This window comes from Ictalurus furcatus, chromosome 25, assembly GCF_023375685.1.
Source record: "Ictalurus furcatus strain D&B chromosome 25, Billie_1.0, whole genome shotgun sequence".
Taxonomy (NCBI): domain Eukaryota; kingdom Metazoa; phylum Chordata; class Actinopteri; order Siluriformes; family Ictaluridae; genus Ictalurus; species Ictalurus furcatus.
In genome coordinates, this window is record NC_071279.1 from 13,236,714 (window position 1) to 13,254,738 (window position 18,025).

The following is an 18,025-nucleotide window of genomic DNA, read 5'->3' on the forward strand; positions in this document are numbered from 1 at the left end:
ACGTTAAATGATAGCGTTATGAAATCCAGAGAACAGACGTCTCTTCACATTTTTAATAATGAGACTGGACATGATCAGGAACATGCACAACACAAAAGATGAAAATGACAAGCACCACCTTTAATGAAATATTTTCCATACTCACTGCAGCGTAAACAGGGTTTTCTGATAATGACTAAATGGCCTGCAAATGAATTTGGATCAGTTTATCAGTAAGGCACATTAAATCTTTGTTTAACAATAGTGTGCAAAATGCTAATCAATTACTGCATCACCCCCTGAAGGCCCCGCCCCCCCAAACATGGACGGATTTCTCTTTTTGTATCTCTAGGTAATACAAACACTAAACACTGGAGGATTGCCAAGCAGACTTCCAGAGGTCTTTGTTTGTGTAAACTTTTGCTATTAGAGCTAGAACTTTATGCATTAAACTTTTTTTTTTTTTTAAACTGTAAACCTGAGGAAAAAAAAGTGGACTGATTTTTTTTTTTTTTTTTAAGGACGTAAAAAACCTGCACAACGTCTATTCCACAAAAGTCCTGCACCCCAGCGAGCCAAGGAATGGACTCGGGCTGTTTAACAGTGGCAGATGTGGACAATTTGGCTTCGAATAATGTTCAATTATGGCATTCATAAACACATAAAACTACATTACAAAGTCATTTATCTTTAAATGTAAAAAGCTGGTTTGGGCCATTTTGGCCTGAAATGCAATCAATCCCTCAAGTTGGAATCCAGCCCAAATGTAAACCATGTTTATGTATAAAATCTTTTATTTTCACAAGATGTGCGTGTGCGTTCATATTGCCCAGCCCCTGTAAAGACTCTGGGTTAGAGCTTATCACTATGAATTATTGGAAAACTGGAGCGTTGGTATTCAGGAAATGAACTCAGTTACAATCAGTACGAATAACGGCTTACACTATGACTCCTTCCTGCTGTTGGTGCCTTTGGAAATCCACTTTGGTTCATGCAACTTCCCAACAGTATTACCCCAACACACATACATGCTATTAAATCTCTTAGCTCCTGACACAGCCCACCCCACCCAACTCCTAACCCCCGCTCCCACCTACATGCACACATACTCCTCACTTAATGCCTAAACCAGTCTTCATGTACTCGTACACCACGTAGCTGATGCTGACAGCAGGAATCACTTTCATGAAGTTGGGTAAAATGCCACGGTACAGGCCAAAGAAGCCTTCCTTCTCCAAGATCCTTTTTGTCAGTTTGGTCATGGACACCTGCTCCAAGCCCTCCATAGATGCTAGAGGAGAAACAGTCAAAGATCAGAGTCACTCTCTCCATGTATTTTTATTTCAACTGAACATATTAAAGGATTAATCCAAACAGGAAACTACAACTTTTGAGATCCATGCAGGACGACATTAACAAGCAACACGCTGTAATACCTACATTTGTATCATACCTACAAATGCATCTCAACCTAAGTGTTTCTAGATCATTACAGTTTACTCGCAGTCTACTTGAAGTCCTGTACGTGGTATATGCATGTGCCTGTGAATATTTAGCTTAATATGCAATGGGGAAGAGTTTCCACGAAGATGTTTTGGTGTGGGAATTATAAAGTTTACTGGACAAACTGGAAAAAAATCCGGTCATCTCATTTCGGTGTTTATTTTGCACTGTAATGTTTTGGACTAGACATAGTATATGCAGTTGTGGGGTGGGGGTGTGGTCGAGCGTCAGCTGTGGATGGAGAGGAAGCGGGTCGATTTTGACCTATGTTGGATTCTATGTTTGAGTTTAACTGTGTGTGTCTGTTTGTGCTTTCAGTGCTTCCTGTAACAAACGAGAGAGAGAGAGAGAGAGAGAGAGAGAGAGAGAGAGAGAGAGAGAGAGATGCAGACAGACAGAGAGACAGAGAGACGACTAGCACAAAGATGTGTGTGCACGTGTGTGTGTGGTTGATTGATTTGAATAATGTGAGCAAATCAGAGTACACATTACAGGAGAAGCATGTAGGAAAAAATATTTGCGCACTCAGAAACCTTATTTGCGCAATTGCGAATGTACTTTGTCTAACGTGCATGTGCTTCATGTTAATATTTTTACCGGACAACGTGTCCGACAATTCTTGATTTTATCTGACATTTTGAATTTTTAAATGGTCAAAAACCAGTATTTACTGGCTAACAGAAACTCTGACATGAGGTAAATAGTCCAAGCTATATATATTATGAATATTTACCCTGGGCCTGCATGCGTGTCCGGATCAGGGCGAGAGGGTAACTGGCCAGCTGACCGCATGTGCTGGAGATGGTACCACACCCCAGCAGAACCAGTATTCCAGGGTTAGCAGACTCTGTAGCATAGCGTGACAACCAGGTATTCTTTAGGGTCTGTGTGGAGAGAGGGGATGAAAATCGGTGAGTGAGTGAGAGAGAGAGAGAGAGAGAGAGAGAGAGAGAGAGAGAGAGAACGAGAGAACGAGAGCATGAGAGAGAGAGCACGCTCAATAGAGAGAGAGAGCACGCTCAATAGAGAGAGAGAGAGCAAGAGCGTGAGAGAGAGCATGCACAAGAGAGAGAGAGAGAGAGCATGAGAGAGAGAGCACGCACAAGAGAGAGAGAGCGTGACAGAGCACGCACGAGAGAGAGAGCGAGAGAGCGAGCGAGAGCGTGAGAGAGAGCAAGCACAAGAGAGAGAGAGAGAGAGAGAGAGAGAGAGAGAGAGAGAGCAAGCGAGAGCACGCACAAGAGAGAGAGAGAGACAGAGAGTGAGAGCGTGAGAGAGAGAGCACGCATGAGAGAGAACACGCACGAGAGAGAGAGAGTGAGAGAGAGAGCACGCACGAGAGAGAGAGCGCGAGAGAGAGAGCTGTACTGGCAGCTGTTGTTGCTTGAGGTTGTGTATGTATCTGTATGATACCTACACACCAGAAGAACTACTATACTTATATCTGTTTTAATATAAAAGGTCACAAAATTTTCACATTTTTTCTTGTATTACAGTAAAATGGCTTTGGACAACAAAAGAAAGCAAAGAGGAAACAGATTCTATGAATATGCAATGTACCCAATCCCAGCATGTACCCACCCTCTTCTCCTACTGTTGCATGGCCTGAATTTCCTTATAATTAAATACAGTGGATATAAAAAGTCTACACACCCCTGTTAGAATTTAAAAAAGAAAAAGAAGTACAGGTTTTTGTAATGTAAAAAAAACAACAACAACATAAACCATGTCATCATCTTCCACCTTTAATGTGATATAGCCAACAGAATTTAAAAAAAAAAAAGACCAAAACAAATAGTATTGTTTTGGGGAAAAAGAAAAGAAAAACCAATCACCTTTAAACTGGTGTTCAAAAGTAATTATCATGCACCTCATTGTTGAAAGGTATCGCTCTGGAGAGGGGTACAAAAGGATTTACAAAACATTAGATGTACAGTACCATGACCATCAACAAACGGAGAAAATTGGGCACTAGATTTCTTGACCAAGAACAGGACATCCATCAAGAATAAACAAAAGGAGAAGAAGAAAAAAATGATCACCGAGGCTGCCAAGAAACCTACAGCAACATTCAAGGTGCTGCAGGAACATCTGGCAAGTACTGCTCACTCCCTGCAGGTGACCACAATCTCTTCTATTCTTCACATAGTCTGAGCTATGGGGTAGGGTGGCTAGATGGAAGCCCTTTCTTATGAAATACTATAAAAGCATACAGGCCCACCTAAATCACCCCCAAACCATGTGGGGAAAATGAATTATGTGGTCTGAAGAGACCAAGGTAGTATTTTTGAGCAGAATTCTAAAAGATATGCTTGGCACGAAAACAAGAGAGGTTATCACCTAAAGAAAACCATGCCCACGGTGATGCATGGTGGTGGCAGCATCATGCTATGTGGCTGCTTCTCATGCTATGTGGCTGCTCTAGTCAAGATACAGTTAAACAGGTGAAGTTGAAGAAACATTTCACCTTCTAGCACGATAACGACCCAAAGCACAAATCCAAAGCAAGTTAAAAGGAATGGCTTCAGAAGATGATGAAGTAGGAGTGGTCCAGTCAGAGACCAGATTGAAATCCTAAATAAAGCTCGCACTTTAAATGACATGAAGAATGTCATTTAAGATGAAGAACTTTAAATGACATTGACAGATCTGGAGTATTTTTGCAAAGAAGACTGGAATACAGTTTCCAAATCAATAAGTTTGTACTCTTACTCAAAAAGACTGAGTGTTGTATTACAGGCAAAAGGTGATTTAACACAGTATTAGTTCAGGGCTGTGCAGATTTATACTTATACAACCTGGTTATTATAAGTTTTCTCTTTTTCTTTCCCTAAAAGTTTTCTAGTTGTTTTTCACTTGAATTTTGTTGGTAGCTGGATCACATTTTAAAGGTGGAAAAAGATGCATCCTGGTTTAATTTTTTTTTACATCACAAAAACCTGTCATTTTAACGGGGTATGTGTAAGATATTTTATACGGACTATACCAGTTTTCTAGAGTTAGTGATCAGTAGGGTGGTCAGTGGATGTAATATACATATAACAACAACAGTGAAAGCAAAACATGTTCTCATTCAGGATAGGTGGGAAATATAGTGTCCTGAAAAAATGACCAAAGATCTAACATCTGGTCTCACACTACTGAGATAACCCGTGAGCCATTTATCACCCGAAATTAATCTGTCACATGTTTCCATCCCAAAAATCCATTCTGTTGTCAAGTTCTGTTAACTGATCTGCACAGCTACAAGTCTTAATACTAGACCTGAATACAAACACCATACAAACAGAAAATGCACCTCATAGACAGCCAGGTCTATTCCTGCATAGGGAATGATGCCCAGGATATTGGGAATGTAGCCTTTATAAAAAGCCTTCAATCCTTCTTTCCTCAGAATCTTCTTGGCACAGTCGAACATTCCTGAATATTGTCCGGTTTTCCTCAGCGTCAGTCTCGTCTTCATCACCTGAAGAAAACAAAGACTAACAAATTATCCTAAAGATTTAGGGTTAGTGTTTGTTCTTTAGAGAATTCTGATCATAAAACAAATGAAGCATAGTTCTGTTTTATGCTCCTACCTCCATAGGGTAGATGGCTGTCTGTGCTGTGGCTCCAGCCAGAGAACCTGCCATGAACCTCTCGTGGGTCTGAACTTTCCCTCCCTCTGACGTCAGCAGCTTCTTATACTAGCGGAGGGATGATCAGGGAAATCAAGGTTACGTTATTGAATTGCTGTGTAAAGACACCGACCTGGGAGTGTACCTGGGTTGTGATTATTGTTCTTACCTCAACAGAGTTATACACATTCATCCTGCATTGTTAATGGAGAACAGTGAAATGCAATAGCTGAAGTTGCTAGCTAATGCCAGATGGGCTGCTGATCTCCTCGGATTTTCACATACAACAGAGAGGTCAGAGGAAAATGGCCAGATTGGTTCGAGCTGCCAGGAAGGATAATCACTTTTTACAACTGTGATGAGCAGAAAAGCTCATGAAAATGATCTCAGTACGCACAACACATCAAACCTTGACGTGGATGAGCTACAACAGCAGAAGACCACATCCGGTTCCACTTCAATCAGCCAAGAACAAGAATCTGCAGCTATGATGGGCACAGACTCACCCAGACTAGACAGTTAAAGATTAGGATTTTTAAATTTTATTATTTATTTTTTTAAATCACCTTGTCTTTTTCCAGTCTTTTCCAGCTCTTGACCTGTATCTGCATGATTTTACACACTGTGCTGCTGCCACATGATTGGCTGACTGGATAACTGCACAAATGAGCAGGCCTACAGGTATTCCGAATAAAGTGAATGTATTTTCTCCTACAGAACATGTTTCTGGTGTGCACGACCACTGGCTTGAGTCGTTGCTTGTTCTCACACACACACATTTTGTTAAAGAAGTACAACTGACAGTAACACCATTTCTACCATCATGAACGGTGGTGCACATCATGCTCTGGGGTTTCGTTTTGGCAGGAAGAACAGAAAATCTCGTTGACAGCAAGTCAAATACATGCAAATTCTTCAGGGAGAACCTGTTCCAGTCCCTAGGGTGAAATTTTACATCCCAAGCAAAAACTACAAAGTAAAGGCTTGAAAGAAAAGGTAGTTTGAATCAAAGAAATTTGGCAGAATTGGAGAAAAATCTCTGTTGAGAAATAGAAAATGCAAAAATAAAAAGCTCACAGAGACACATCCAAATGGTAAGGGCACTTATATAGCGCTTTTTTCTTAGTGGTTCCAAAGCGCTTTGCACGGTGTCTCATTCTCGTTCACACACACACACTCACACACCAATGGTATTAGAGCTGCCATGCAAGGTGCTAGCTTGCTATCGGTAGCAACTTGGGGTTCAGTATCTTGCCCAAGGACACTTCGGCACGTGGAGTCACGTGGGCCGGAAATCGACCCGCTCTACCACCTGAGACACAGCCACCCAAGACAACACCAAGCTGTAACTGCTGCACAAGGACAATGCATGTACTGAACAATGTACTGACTCAGGTGGGTGAATACTTAATCACTTAAGCAGTTTTTCAATTTTATTTTATTTTTAAATATTTCTGGGTACATTTAAATTATTATTTCTGTACAGAGTCGCTTCAAAAACCCGTTCTGGTATGCTTCAACTTGATGTTGTAACACAGCTAAAAGTTACACATAATCACTAGAACGTGAATACTTTCTGGAGACACTGTAGCTATGTCACTCACAAACCTTCAGACAAATTTGTCCACCTGACAGTACCGGTAAGACAACTAAAAATAAAATCTTCATCTCTCACCTGCTCATATGCCATGAACTTGATGGCTGTTTCTGGAGCAATCTTCAGTACGTTGACACCATTGCCCCGCCACAAAGATGCGATACCACCCTCTTTAATCATCTGCTTGAACCCACTGATCAGACTGATTTGGTTGGATTTTGAGGCATGAACCTGTAACATGAAGCAAATGTAGCTATACACATATTCTTTACCATCAGACGCTGTCGATTTAATCAAACAGACTCAGAGGGTGTGACCAAAAGTCCCAAAACAGTGCAGAGACAATAAAAGTACCTGCATAAACACTTTCATTCGGTCCAGAGGAGCTGTTCCTGTGCGCGACACTGCCCCTGCCACCGCGCCTGCAGACAGCTGCTTCCACCACAGACCACTCGTCTTCTCCTCTTCTGTGAACTCATCTGGGATGGTGAGACTGTCGCCTATATCCAACACCTAGGGCACAATGTGCACAAACCTGTGACACTAACATGCTACTATACATTGATGGATGGGGGTCGAGATAAAATATGTATATAATTTTGCAGTGTATTTAATGAGCAATTTATTTACTTGATTTATTTGTCTCTTTCCTGGACCCCATTCGCTGTATATCTCTTAATAAACCCAAGATGAAATGATGCACATTGCCAATATGCCAGATTTACTAATCATGATCATTCCAAACGGGTTCATTTTCAAACACATCTGAGAACTTCATTCGAACAGCCAGACTGAGTTTGAGATAAAGGAGCACTCCCGTTTTTCCAGGAAAAGAAATCATGGAGTATATATACACACATACACACTATACAGCCAATTGTTTGTTGAACCCTACCATCATACCCATATGTAGTATGTTGAAGCATTACAATTTCCCCTTAACTGGAACTAAGAGGCCCAAACCTGTTCCAGCATCACAATTCCAGCATGACAAAAGGAGCTCCATGAATCATCCATGAGCTTTATCGCCAAGTATGTTCATACACACAAAGAATTTGTCTTGGCGACGGGAGGGCAAAGTGCAGAAAAAAAGGAATCTCACACAACATAAAAAAATAAGCAATAAAATGAAATAATGGTAAATGGTCTGCACTTATATAGCGCTTTATTTATTTTTTTTAACCTTAATGGCTCTACAAAGCGCTTTACACTGCGTCTTCACCCATTCACACACACACTCACACACCAATGGTACCAGAGCTGCCATGCAGTGCCATGCCATGACACGCCGCTCTACCAACTGAGCCACAGCCGCCCCATATATACTCAATACAATTACGCCCAAATATAATACTATACTAAAAACATAGCAAAAATAGACAGCATTATGTATGTACAGATATGGTATTTACACATGTACGGTTATGTGCAAATGGAAGTATAGAATGTGCTGTGTATGTTACATACAGATATGTGCAGTGAAAGTGGATTGAATGTACAGAGGTATATAATATAAGGATTAAATTACCGGTATTGTTGCATTAAACGCACAATGAAGAGACCCTGTAGGCAGTTTTAATGGTTCAGGTGGGAGGGAAAAAGCTGTTCTTGTGTCTGGCTGTCCTGCTGCTCAGTGCTCTGTAGCGCTGACCAGAAGGCAATAGTTCAAAGAGAAAGTGGGCTGGGTAAGAGGGGACCAAAGTGATTTTCTTAGCCCTTTTTCTCACTCTGGAGGTGTAAAGTTCTTGGAATTTGGCCAGGGGGGCACCAATGATTTTCTCAGCAGTCCTGACTGTCCGTTGTAGATTACTTCGGTCAGATTTGGTGGCTGAACCAAACCAGACAGCTATAGAAGTACTCAGGACAGACTCAATGACGGCTGAGTAAAACTCTATCAGCAGCTCCTGTGGCAGGTTGAGCTTCCTCAGCTGGCGAAGGAAGTACAACCTCTGCTGGGCCTTTTTCAAAATGGAGTCTATGTGAGCATCCCACTCAGGTCCTGAGAGATGGTAGTGTCCAGGAACCATTCACTCAGGTTCCTGGGTGTGTTAAGGTTGGACTGGAAGAACTCGATGTTAATTTGGGGCGTTGTTAGAGCTCTTGTGTTAAATAGAATGGTGTTATAAGACTTGCGCCCTAATCGTTCACCTTTGAACTGTGACGTTTCACCCCATCCATCTCCGAGATCGACCCACAGCCAAAGGCCAAACTCTCTATCACTATCTATCACAATACTACAGTTAGTCTTACTAATGACCACAATAACCACACCTTTAATGAATATTTAACTTTCACCTCACTGCAACGCTCATCCTAATCTCTCTGCCTGTGCCTTTATGCCACCAATGGTCTTATGAAATTGTGTAATTCTTCTGTAACACTTGCACAATCTTTGCACAGACTTAGTGCCCGTCTATAGCGGTCTATCTGAATATTTTACACAGTAAGACTGGAAGGTTTGGCTGGAAATTGAATTAAAATCATGCCTACATAATTAGAGTGGGCTCACACGAAGGTTGACTCGATGGTCTATCTACTGCATAAGAGTATTTCGGTGCACGTAAATTGCTCAAATACCATACGACACACTATTTTAAATGATAATCAAATCCTTGTAGATGCACCGCGTACAGTACAACGATGTGCTAAGTGAAGCCAATTAAACACGCTACTATCTCACACCTCTTAAAAGAAGGTCTATCCATCCTGATTTCTTTCATTCTCTTGTTCTCTCTCTCTCAGTCCTTTTCAGATTACATTCAACAGGGTTATAAAACGGCAGGTGAAGTTGCTCAGGAGGCCATTTATTCGTGTGTATTCCTCGTTCATTCCCATACTAACTGTTTCTTGGGTCCAAAGGACAAATTCGTTTTTTAAAAAAAACGACTCGTTATCTAATACTCATGCCCCATGAATGAATCTGTTTGGATCGCTCAGGGAAAGTGTGTGAGGTGCTTACAGTAGAGTGTTTCCAGTAGCGTATGATCTCCTCCAGGTCGGTGGCTGGGTTGAAGAGGAAGTGCTCCCTCCATTCATTCCACTCAACTGTCATAGTGCCATCCACGTCAATGCTGAAAGGGAAAGAACAGAGATGGAGAGATGTCCCTGTACATCTGGACATGCTTATATTCTTAAAACAATGCAATATAAAAAGTTTAACATCACCACATGTTTTATATAAGCAACACTATCACTGGAACAGACAAGGCCCTATTTTCATCAGTCATTCCTATTATACATGTTAAACACCTCACAACATAAATCATACTCAAAGCAGTAAAGTACACATAAATATTGTGAAACAATATACATGGTCAAATGTATGTGCCCCCCTTCTAACGATTGAGTTCAGGTGTTTCAGACACACCCGTTGTTAAAAGAAGCGTCTCACGGTCATTGGATGCCACCTTAACTTCTGCCCTGCTAGATCTGCCCCAGTCAACTGTAAGGGCTAGTATTGTGAAATGAAAATGTCCAGGAGCAACACCAGCTCAGCTATGAACACAGAGCGGGGCCACCGAGTGCTGAGGTTCATAGTGTGTAAAAATCACCTATCCTATGTTGCTTCGCTCACTACAGAGTTCAAAACTACCTCAGGGAGTAACATCAGAACAAGACCTGTGTGTCGGAGCCTCATGAAATCAGTTCCCCTGGCCAAGCGGGCGCACAAAAACCTAAGATCATTATGTGCAATGCGAAGCGTCGGCTGTAGGGGTGTAAAGCACATCGCCACTGGACTCTGGAGCAGTGCAAACGTGTTCTCTGGAGTGATGAATAATGCTTTACTATCTAGCAGTCAGATGGACGAATTTGGGTTTGGCAGATGCCAGGAGAACAGTGGAAACGGTTTGGTGGAGTCTTGGTGGAGGAGGGAGAACAGTCTGGGGCCGTTTCTCAGTTCCAGTGAAAGGTAATGTTAATGCTACAGCATACAAAGACATTTTAGACAGCTGTATGCTTCCAAACTTTGTGGCAAAATTATGGGGAAGGCCCTTTCTTGTTCCTGTGCACAAAGCAAGGCCCATAAACACATGGTTTGCTGTGGAGGAACTCCAGTGTCCTGCACACAGTCCTGACCTCAACCCCTCTAAAAGCATTTGGGATGAATTGGAACGTAGAGAGCGAACCAGTCCTTCTCGTCCAACACCAGTCCCTGACCTCACTAATGCTGCTTTGACTGAATGGGCACAGATTCCCACAGATGTCCTCCAAAATGTAGAAAACCTTCCCAGACGAGTGGAGGCCGTTATAATCACGAAGGTGGGGCCAACTTCATATTAAGCCCTATGGGTTGGGAATGCGATGTTCAACAAGCTCATGTAGGTGTCCACATACTATTGGGCATAGAGTGTATACGGTGGGCAGCAGGTTACTGTAGGTTACTGAAGACGAAGGTTATATACTGTGAAACTTGTTTCAAAGAAGATCTTTAGAGAACCTGGACTTTTATAACATAGTTCAAGGTGTTAAAAGTTCCCAAAAACGGAACTTTGAATATCACTTGAAATCATTTCTGCTGCGTTGTGCTCCTCCTGGACATTTGAATCTTGTCTCAAATCTCAACCTAGTTTACAACTCAATCCCAGATAATTCACTTTATATCTCTATGACTGCACATATGCTCAGGGCAATGACAGAGCGAAGATAAATAGGATTACAGGCTACAATGATGCCAACCACACAAATACGTTTTTGGCTTTTTTCTTGCCTTATTGAATCACTCAAAACATTTCCCCGCTTGCCAGTATTTGTGATTTGGGATTCGGCTTATGGCTTATCACTTACTCGAGCCCTCAAGCAGCATACACTTTCACTGAAGAGGCTGACTGAGTCGTGAGCCTCGCACTGTTACAGTGTCAGCAAAAGAGCAAAATAATAAAAAAAATCTTTTCATTTAGATTTGCACAGAATGTTTGCTAGTGGTCTTTTTTCAAGACAATGAAGCTGACACATGGAGCACTGTTACTCTGTGATAATGTTCATGAGTTTTAGTTTCATCACTACCTTTGAAGAACTTTTTCTGCTTTTTCCTTCGATATGTTCATACCCAGCTCTTTAAATGCCTGTTGAATCTCTGAGCAATCAATGCGTCCTGTGGAGAAAATGAACAGAACGGAACATATCTTAACGGATACAACAAGAGAAAAAGAAAGTACACCCTTCTTCAAGTCTTTGGTTTTTTTTATTTATTTATCAGGGCCTAAATAACAATTGTGTGGTCCTCACAAGCTTCTATAAACAAACAAATGATCTCAGGTGACAACAACAACTACAAAAAAAAAAAACAGATTTCAATATGTAGTCATTTTGTCCCAAAAAGTAAACCAACATTTAAAAACCAGATGGGAAAAAATTAAGTACACCCTTCCTACTTCCACAATCATTAAGAGCGTAATTAGCAGCCAGGTGTTACTAATGAAATGCATAAGATTAGTTAATCATTAAAAAGTGTGACTACTTCTATAAAAGCAGAACTTTTGGCAGTTTGGTGTTCTGGAGCATTCAGGTGTGTGTCTACATCGTGCCCAGAAGAAAGGACATCAGCCATGACCTCAGAGAAGCAACTGTTGCTGCTCATCTATTTGGGAAGGGTTATAAGGCCATCTCCAAACAATTCACTTGAAATTCACCGTTCTACAATGAGAAGGATTGTTTACCACTGGAGAGCCTTCAAGACAGTTGCCAACTTTCCAATGAGTGTGTCCCCCAGCAAATTCAGTCCAAGGTCAGACCATTTCATGAAAAACCCAACAGCTTAAATCTAAAATGAGACCCTCCTAGACCCTCTTCATGGATTTATCAAGCAAAAGTCCTTTAAACAATTTATTGGACATACACCCCAGACTATTTCGTAGGTACATCGATGACATCTTTTGGCATTGCTAACTGCACGGTTGAGGAGCTCCAACGTTTTATTTCCTTCTTCTCTACATTTCACCCAGCAGTGGAAAATACATAAAGTATTGCTTAAACAACAAACTCCACCTTGAAAACCACCATCTGTTCCAAACGGACAGACTCTCATATCCAATGCTCTGCAAAAATGCCATTCCTTATTCACACCTGATGAGACTTTAACACATTGGCAGTAAAAATGAAGACTTTTCTTTAGAGAAGTAAGGAAATTTTTGATTATTATTGTTATTTTTACAACTGTGGATTCTCTAAGAATATCACAGTTCATTATAGTGCTCACATTCCACTGCTAGGACCAGGAGAAATCCTTTGGTGCTCACTTATCATCCCACTAATAAAATAGTGATGGATACTATCTTTAAAACTTCTCCAGGATGCTCCAGGTTGATCCTCAGACAGCTCCCTTTTTAAGGAAGCTCCATTCATCTCCTACAGCAGGGGTTCCCAAACATGGTGTTGCTTTGTTTCCTTCAAATTTATATTCAATTCAATGATATTACTGGGAATCACATTCAGACAAGCCATGCTTAAATTAATGTGCTATTTTAGCTCATTTTGGTTCGTTTAACCCAGTTACATGTGTGTACACGCTTAAGCAACCATGTTATTGTAAGCGGTTTCCTTCCCTAAAATGTGTCTTTCACTGGATTTTGTTAGTGGCTATATCACACAAGGTGGGGGGAAAAAAGATCTGACATAAATTACTTTGGTTTCATATTTCTGCATCACAAAAACCTTCAGAAACACAAGTCCAGCTTCTTTATTATGAAGAACTGGTACGTTAAATTTACAATACACATCCTACTTATTGAAGGTTATTGGACAATACATAACATAATACAAAACATAACATTTTGGACAATGCTGTGTGTCTTTAAAGACATGCTGTAGTTTAAATGTGGTATCCATTAGATATTCTATGCATCATTTTAAATAATGGTGTAAAAGACTTGAGGCTTTGCGTTACAGGCTGGAAATTGTGTCCCTAGAGTGAACCTGGGCAGTGCCAGACACACCAATCAAATCAAATTTAAGTTAAATGTATTAAACATACCTAAAGACTATATCTTACATTTATACTATTGGACTTGCTGAACTCAAGTACAATGAACAGAGGAGCAAAAAAAAAAAAAAATTAAAGTGTTGAATCAGCTATCACGCGAGGACTGTTCGTTATGTAACTACACAAAATAATAATAAAATGTCATCTTAAAGCATGAAACAGTAATCTCTTCTCCCATTTATGATCATGTTATCATTATTTTAACAGAAATAATAATAATCTACAGGTCAAAATAAAAAAAAAAATGTTTCTAGACCTTAAATATAAAAGAATGAGACAGCTACAGGACGAGATAATCGTAGATTAATCGGCCCTACGTTTCACACACAAGTTGAACTAGCTGAATGAAAAGGTTCACGAGGAGGAGAAAAAAAAACTGCATTGAAATCTTACCGTCATTGTTTTTGTCTAGACTCTTGAAAGTCAGATTCAGCTTTTTCTCATGTTCCTTCAGGTAGTTGGAAAACTCTAAAAAGTCAAGCTGCTCGTCTTTATCTGAGTCTCCAGAAGAAACGATTTTCTGGTACAAGAGAGAAGAAGAAAAGGGAGAAAAAAAAAAAACTCGTTTAGCCTCACAGCCTTCATGTAAGAGCTTTGCTTCGATGTTTTGGAATAATTAAGTTAAGAAGAACCAGGTTTTAAACTGTGTGCCTTTGTATTTTTGTTAGGCTTCCATCAGCAGTCTTAAACGTAGCCTTTATATTAAAATACAACTCTTTAACATGCACGCTTATCCGCCTGGTCATTCATCAAGGACTGTTAAATAGTTTAAAATCGTTATTCCTGATCATTCTAACAATTAAAGTGTTTTGCAAAGAGAAAGCATCGAACACAATATTACGTTCTACTTTTCTCACACTGAAGGACATTCACTGAAAAAAAATCTTTCAAAAGCTTTTCATTGGTTGAGAACATGGCAGAATCTACTGTGCTGGATATAAATATTACAGTGCTCAAGTGAGTCCAGATGAACTTCAGTTTCATATCTTCACATATCTTACTGCTCCACTGTATATGTGAAGCAGCCTGGAAACAATCAAATTAATTTAAAAAAAATTAAACGTCAACAGAACTGACAGAATGAATCAACAATTATTTCCCTACCTACGTAAGCGCCAACAATGATCAGTGGAGAACAGAGGAGACGCAGTACCACTTTTACCTGATGTGGATGATGCTGATCAACAAAACGACAACTTCTTTCCCGTTGCAAACTTTATACAACTATAAACTGAACTTCTAAACTAGAAATCGAGCTTTCCCTCCAATTTCTACCCAATTTGGTCTTGCTAATTCCCACCCACCTAGCCAGCTCTCCTTCAATCACCTGACCACTACCAACCTGTCAGTACACTTCTTTACTGCTTCCACGCACATTTTTGCAACAGATCTCCTCTCAGAGAGGAGATGAGGTGAAGGAGAGCCATGTGTGTGTGTATCTCAAAGAGGATCTGAGGTGAAGGAGAGTCAGGTAAGTGTGTGTGTGTATCTCAGAGAGGATCTGAGGTGAAGGAGAGCCGTGTGTGTGTGTGTGTGTGTGTGTGTCTCAGAGAGGATCTGAGGTGAAGGAGAGCCAGGTGAGTGTGTGTGTGTGTGTATCTCAGAGAGGATCTCAGATGAAGGAGAGCCAGGTGAGTGTGTGTGTGTGTGTGTGTGCGTGTATCTCAGAGAGGATCTGAGGTGAAGGAGAGTCAGGTGAGTGTGTGTGTATCTCAGAGAGGATCTGAGGTGAAGGAGAGCCAGGTGAGTGCATGTGTGTGTGTATCTCAGAGAGGATCTGAGGTGAAGGAGAGTCAGGTGAGTGTGTGTGTGTGTGTGTGTGTGTGTGTGTGTGTGTGTATCTCAGAGAGGAGATGAGGTGAAGGAGAGCCAGGTGAGTGTGTGTGTGTATCTGAGAGGATCTGAGGTGAAGGAGAGCCAGGTGAGTGTGTGTGTGTGTATCTCAGAGAGGATCTGAGGTGAAGGAGAGCCAGGTGAGTGTGTGTGTGTCTCAGAGAGGATCTGAGGTGAAGGAGAGCCAGGTGAGTGTGTGTGTGTCTCAGAGAGGATCTGAGGTGAAGGAGAGCCAGGTGAGTGTGTGTGTGTCTCAGAGAGGATCTGAGGTGAAGGAGAGCCAGGTGAGTGTGTGTGTGTCTCAGAGAGGATCTGAGGTGAAGGAGAGCCAGGTGAGTGTGTGTGTGTCTCAGAGAGGATCTGAGGTGAAGGAGAGCCAGGTGAGTGTGTGTGTGTGTATCTCAGAGAGGATCTGAGGTGAAGGAGAGCCAGGTGAGTGTGTGTGTATCTCAGAGAGGATCTGAGGTGAAGGAGAGCCAGGTGAGTGTGTGTGTATCTCAGAGAGGATCTGAGGTGAAGGAGAGCCAGGTGAGTGTGTGTATCTCAGAGAGGATCTGAGGTGAAGGAGAGCCAGTTGAGTGAGTGTGTGTGTCTCAGAGCGGATTTGAGATGAAGGAGAGGGTTTGCTATAACATAGGAGGTGTGTCTTTCATTCCTGACACACCTCACCCTTCAGGTTTCACACTAATCCAGATGCCTGTCCTGCCTCGTATGCAGTTCTGGGTGCACAAGCATCAGCAGTCTCTCCTTTATTTCAGAACAGAAATGCGTATTTCATCAATCTTTATGGGGAAATATAAAATGTAGAGACTGTGACACTGATAAATATCCTACTTCCCTGGTGTGGAGGGTTTTATTGATTACTCTGCAGGCGTTATTATCCGCCAAGGCTGACTCAGTGTGCAGGGTTAATGCAGCTTTTTTGTTTCTGCTAAAGCAAGAAAAGTGAAGTCAGTTTTTCATTCCCAGTCTGAAGTCTGTTAAAGTCGAGCTGAACGCGGGCTATGATGGACGGTAGAAGGACAAATGATTGATAATAACTATGGCGCACACAGTGTGACTGAACCGAAAGTAAAGCGTAACCGTTTTTAATTTATAGTACAGGGTTTTTTAAGGAGTTTACCTGAGCCGCGTCCGACCCCAGAGAGAAGCCCATGGAGGCCAGGCCTGCCCGCAGCTCCGCAATGTCCACCTTCCCATCCTTATTCACATCCAACTTCTCGAAAAGCGCCTCGAAGCTCTTGCTCGTGCCGTCGTTCAGACACCGAGCCTCGGTGAAAAACACCTTCCTCACGGCGTGATACATTCCAACCACTATAACCAACAAGAATGTCCTGACTGAATCAAAAACACGACCGAAACAGCGGAGGGTTTGTGAAGACTGCACGCGACTCGATATAACGTCGTCAGGAGTGTCATCAATTCATCCGTTAGCTAGTTGCTAATATCTAAAAGTGTAATCTAAGGTGGATTTGTTGATTATTAAACAGCACTGTTGAGGGTAGTAAAACAGGTAGGGTTACCGTACAGCCGTGCGCGTATCTAAGGAGACAGACACACCCTACTGGATAAACAAACTCTCTTCGAGTAGCTTAAACGCTTTACTACTTCCTCCTGTGTCGGGTTACAACACCAGGCTACATTAACTCATTCACTGTTCATGTTTAACTCCAGCTGGACTTCAACAGCGGATGTTTTTGCTTTGTTTACTGGGTGAAAGTCTTAGTGATATTCTGACATCTCATGAGTCATTGAATGCCTTTGCCGTGTTTGGGGAAAAGTCCTCAATACTCTCGAGGCATATAAGCAATGTAAAAAAATAAGCGTACTTTTAATTATGAGCTGCCAAGCTGGTGTGCTGTATTTCGAGAACGTTATAGACATATAACCTCAGACTGTTTCATATTAATGTAGCCTATACACTTCTACTACTACTACTTTTACTACTTTTACTACTACTACTACTGCTGCTGCTACTATTACTACTTTTACTACTACTACTACTACTGCTGCTACTACTACTACTACTACTAATAATAATAATATTCCACTACTACTACTACTGCTACTACTACTATTATTACTACTTTAACTAATACTACTGCTACTACTACTAATAATAATAATATTCCACCACTACTGCTACTACTACTAGTACTACTAATGATAATAATATTCCACTACTACTAGTACTACTACTACTACCACTAATAATAATAATAATAATAATAATAATAATAATAATATTCCACTACTACTCTTACTAATACTATTTCTACTACTGCTTCTACTACTACTACTACTACTACTAATAATAATAATAATAATAATAATAATAATAATATTCCACTATTACTACTACTACTATTACTACTACTACTACTACTAATAATAATATTATTCCATCCATCTTCTATACCGCTTATCCTTTTCAGGGTCACGGGGAACCTGGAGCCTATCCAAGGAGGCATCTGGCACAAGGCAGGGTACACCCTGGACAGGGTGATAATAATATTC

The 18,025-nt window shown here is 41.1% G+C and overlaps 1 protein-coding gene across 1 annotated transcript; it reads right to left on the bottom strand.

The window, feature by feature from the left end:
- Window positions 1-99: 99 nt before the first annotated feature.
- slc25a24 (solute carrier family 25 member 24) lies at window positions 100-17,155 on the bottom strand. The gene is made up of 10 exons (XM_053614809.1): window positions 16,632-17,155; window positions 14,069-14,195; window positions 11,701-11,788; window positions 9,656-9,767; window positions 7,051-7,209; window positions 6,775-6,927; window positions 5,061-5,168; window positions 4,781-4,948; window positions 2,216-2,366; window positions 100-1,270 (listed from the first exon to the last, which is right to left on the bottom strand). Exons 1-10 carry the CDS (start codon window positions 16,812-16,814, stop codon window positions 1,092-1,094), a joined length of 1,428 nt encoding a protein of 475 aa, XP_053470784.1. The 5' UTR covers window positions 16,815-17,155; the 3' UTR covers window positions 100-1,091.
- Window positions 17,156-18,025: the final 870 nt, after the last annotated feature.

Coding starts and splice junctions, on each gene's coding strand:
- slc25a24 (XM_053614809.1), bottom strand. CDS start 16,814: ATGTATCACGCCGTGAGGAAGGTGTTTTTCACCGAGGCTCGGTGTCTG. Junction 5,169..6,774: donor AGTTCATGGCATATGAGCAG/GTGAGAGATGAA, acceptor TCCCTCCGCTAG/TATAAGAAGCTGCTGACGTC. Junction 1,271..2,215: donor GACACGCATGCAGGCCCAGG/GTAAATATTCAT, acceptor TTTCTCCTCTAG/CATCTATGGAGGGCTTGGAG.